This window comes from Ranitomeya imitator, chromosome 4 (assembly GCF_032444005.1).
Source record: "Ranitomeya imitator isolate aRanImi1 chromosome 4, aRanImi1.pri, whole genome shotgun sequence".
In the NCBI taxonomy this organism is placed as follows: Eukaryota; Metazoa; Chordata; class Amphibia; order Anura; family Dendrobatidae; genus Ranitomeya; species Ranitomeya imitator.
The window spans coordinates 697,420,820-697,425,148 of NC_091285.1; the positions used below are offsets into that span (position 1 = coordinate 697,420,820).

At 38.2% G+C, this 4,329-nt stretch overlaps 1 protein-coding gene across 1 annotated transcript; it reads right to left on the reverse strand.

The window, feature by feature from the left end:
- Nucleotides 1-870: 870 nt before the first annotated feature.
- LOC138674758 (olfactory receptor 5P81-like) lies at nt 871-1,818 on the reverse strand. The gene has a single exon (XM_069762575.1). The coding sequence runs from the start codon at nt 1,816-1,818 to the stop codon at nt 871-873; it is 948 nt and encodes a 315-aa protein (XP_069618676.1).
- Nucleotides 1,819-4,329: the final 2,511 nt, after the last annotated feature.

The window sequence follows — 4,329 nt, forward strand, 5'->3', positions numbered from 1 at the left end:
TATTGCCTCACGTTACCCGTGTATTGCCTCACGTTACCCGTGTATTGCCTCACGTTACCTGTGTATTGCCTCACGTTACCCGTGTATTGCCTCACGTTACCCGTGTATTGCCTCACCTTACCTGTGTATTGCCTCACGTTACCTGTGTATTGCCTCACGTTATCTGTGTATTGCCTCACGTTACCTGTGTATTACCTCACGTTACCCGTGTATTGCCTCACCTTACCTGTGTATTGCCTCACGTTACCTGTGTATTGCCTCACGTTATCTGTGTATTGCCTCACGTTACCTGTGTATTACCTCATGTTACCTGTGTATTACAGACTATTTGTGTTTCATGCTCTGTGCAGTTATAGATTCTGAAATGCTCCTGTTATTGCATCCTATAGTTTCACCCTTTCCTGTCACATCTGCACTCAATAAAAGGTTACAATTTTACAGCCTCTTTTCTTGAAGAAGACACGGGGTTTAGCTTTGTCTCATTGCCCACCCTGCTGACGTGTATGAGGACGGTATAGTCAGAAATTCCAGTCTAAAACCTTATGTGTGATATCAAATTGTCCTTCGGTTCTGCCTCTATCAGACGTATTTATACTAGAATGTCTGTCAGTAGGAGTCTATGGTGTCTGGTGGGAATATGTATTTCATCTGAGCCCTGATGGTAGATGACAAGGTGAATCTATCAACTGAACCAAATTTTACCTTTGAATAGAATATTTAGCTCAAACCTTGAAGACCACATGTAAATGTTTATCACTAATCCTAATAAATGTCGTCCAGAAACATTTGGACCAAGAGGGTGATTGTAAACAGTATTCCGCTATGTGATGCTTCATACATTGAATGAAATCTTTATATATTATAATTATTTCATCTTCTCCATCCATTCGGAAAGATGGGGCTTTTCATCTTTTCCATCGCTCTCTTGATCTCGTTGTTCCTCAGACTGTAGATAATAGGATTCATCAATGGTGTCACCACTAAATACAACAGGGATCTGTATTTGTTGATACTGGATGAGCTCTCATCAGATGGAGTTATGTAGACTGCGATTAGGGTGCCGTAATATGCACATACTGTGGTCAGGTGGGAGCTACAAGTGGAGAAGGCTTTTCTTCTACCGTTGGTTGAAGAAATTTTAAGGATGCTAACAAAAATGCAAAAGTAGGAAATAATAATAAAGGCAAATGGAAAAAATATCCCAAGAATGGCAAAAGTATAGTCTTGCATTATGATAATATAAGTGTCTGAAGTGGCCAATTTCATAACGGGACCAAAGTCACAAAAGAAGTGGTTGATATGGTTCAAGCCACAGAATTTACATTGCAAAACAATAATTAACTCGCTTGAAGTCACCACACTGTCTACAAGCCAGGACCCAATAACCAGCCGAAGGCAAAGATCTGGGCTCATTAGAGAAGAATAGCGTAATGGATGGCAAATGGCCAAATATCGGTCATAGGACATGATGGCTATGAGCAAACATTGAATAAATCCAAATATGCCAAATACGTACAGCTGAATCACACAACCCCACAAGGACAAAATTCCCTCCTCAACCAACATTATGTCCAACATCATGGGGATAACACTGGTGGTCAGTAACACATCTGCTATGGATAAATGTTTGAGGAAGAGAAACATTGGAGTTTTGAGTTGGTCAATGATGGTCACTAGAAAGATAATGAGAAGGTTCCCTCCCAATATACATATGTAACTCAGGGTAAGCAGAAGAAATAGAAGAGGTTTATATGTAGATAGGCTTTGGAATCCAAGAATATGTATCTGAGTGACTTGTGTCTGATTCCCCTCACACATCATTTATATATTTATGACGGCTTAAAAATTAAAGAATAAAAAACTAAAGCCAATAGATATTTAAAAGTCTTAATATGCATTACCTTAAAAATAACAAAGGGCTATATTTTCAGCAGCAAAATTATATTGTTATGAGTGTTGTTGGCGCTTCTCATGTAAAGGCGAAATCTACCAGATGGTGACATCTTTATAATGTCAGACCAACATGGAGAATTCTCTCAGGGTCCTGATAATAATACTCAAATGAATGCAGCAAACACATGAGACTTGTCGGTTAGATAAAAGAGTTGTTCTTATTGTAAGAGGTTCGTTATGCCTCAATAATCTATAAATGATAAGTAATTATTGTTAATGATGAAAAATACTTCTGAATAAAGATTAGCAGAAAGCAAAGCAAGGTTGTATTCCTGGCAATTTATGTGAATCATACATAAAGAAAAGACAATGTGTGCATATTCCCTATTGAAAATAAATAAGTAAAAAAAGCAAGTGCATTAAATAATTAGCATATAATATTTAGTAAATACTGTTTTTTTTTTTTTTTAAAAAAAAAGCATAAAACTATCCCACTACCGACAAGGTATACCCAATTGGGACAGTAACTAACTCTCTAATGTTAATACCTAGAGAGTATTTTATTATGTGAATCATACTAGAAAGTTTCGCAAATTACAAGTGGAAAACATTGCAGCTAAACAGCCAATCAAAAGCAATCAAAAGTGCTGTATCAAATCATATGGTGCACAAGACAGTGAGGTACAGTCCTGGCACAATATGAAGTATGCATAGGGATCCAAACTGATAACAGCTTAGAATAGTTATTTTTTTTTGCTTTTTTTTCCATCTGTGACACTGCTGCACTCAACTCTTTTCTGACATTAGACGTACTATCCCATCGAGGTTGTATGGGCCCGTATAATCACCGATCGGATAGTACATCTAACGCGATCAGCCGTGCTCGTGGGGGGAGCACGGTCAGTTGTCAGCTGACTATTGCAGCTGACATGTAGCACTATGTGCCAGGAGTGGTCACAGAATGCTCGTGGCACATTAACCCCCGGAACACTGCAATCAAAGATGGTAGCAGCATTCCGGCGGCATAGGGAAGCATCGCGCAGGGAGGGGGCTCCCTGCGGGCTTCCCTGAGACCCTTGGTACAACGCAATGTGAACGTGTTTTACCGAGGGTCTCCTCCCTGCAGGCCCGGATCCAAAATGGCCACGAGGCTCCTTCCGGGTCCTGCAGGGAGGTGGCTTTCAAGCGCCTGCACAGAGCAAGCGCCAGCAAGCCTCCCTGCAGTGCCTGTCAGATCGCTGATCTGACACAGTGCATTGCAAAGTGTCAGATCTGAGATCTGTTACTATACCGGGATTTCCCCCCTGGGACAATGTAAGCAAGTACAGAAAAAAAAAATATTTACATGTGTAAAAAAAAATGTTTATATATATATATATATATATATATATATATATAATTATATATATATATACATATATATATATATATATATATATATATATACGTATATATATATATATATATAGATATATATAAAGTTCCAATAAATACATTTCTTTTTCTAAATAAAAAATACTATAAAAGTACACATATTTAGTATCGCTGCGTCCATAACGCCCCGACCTATAAAACTGTCCCACTAGTTATCCCCTTCAGTGAACACCATAAAAAAAAAAAAAAAACGAGGCAAAAAGCAATGCTTTATTATCATACCATATCGTGGAATAAAATGCGATCAAAAAGACAGATATAAATAACCATGGTACCGCTGAAAACATCATCTTGCCCCACAAAAATGGAGCCGCAACACAGCGTCATCAACGAAAAAGTAAAAAAGTTATAGTCCTCAGAATAAAGCGATGCAAAAATAATTATTTTTTATATAAAATAGTTTGTATCGCATAAAAGCGCCAAAACATAAAAAAATGATATAAATGAGGTATCGCTGTAATCGTACTGACCCGAAGAATAAAACTGCTTTATCAATTTTACCAAATGTGGAACGTTATAAGTGCCCCACCCAAAGGAAATTCATGAATTGCTGGTTTTTGGTAATTCTGCCTCACAAAGATCGGAATAAAAAGCGATCAAAAAATGTCACGTGCCCGAAAATGCTACCAATAAAAACGTCAACTCATCCCGCAAAAAGAACACCTCACATGACTCTGTGGACCAAAATATGGAAAAATTATAGCTCTCAAAATGTGGAGCGCAAACATTTTTTGCAATGAAAAGGGTCTTTTAGTGTGTGATGGCTGCCAATCACAAAAATCCGCTAAAAAACCTGCTATAAAAGTAAATCAAACCCCCCTTCATCACCACCTTATTTAACCCCTTCATGACCCAGCCTATTTTGACCTTAAAGACCTTGCCGTTTTTTGCAATTCTGACCAGTGTCCCTTTATGAGGTAATAACTCAGGAACGCTTCAACGGATCCTAGCGGTTCTGAGATTGTTTTTTCGTGACATATTGGGCTTCATGTTAGTGGTAAA

Excerpts from the sequence above, each read along its gene's own strand:
- LOC138674758 (XM_069762575.1), bottom strand. The coding sequence starts at position 1,818 with ATGTGTGAGGGGAATCAGACACAAGTCACTCAGATACATATTCTTGGA.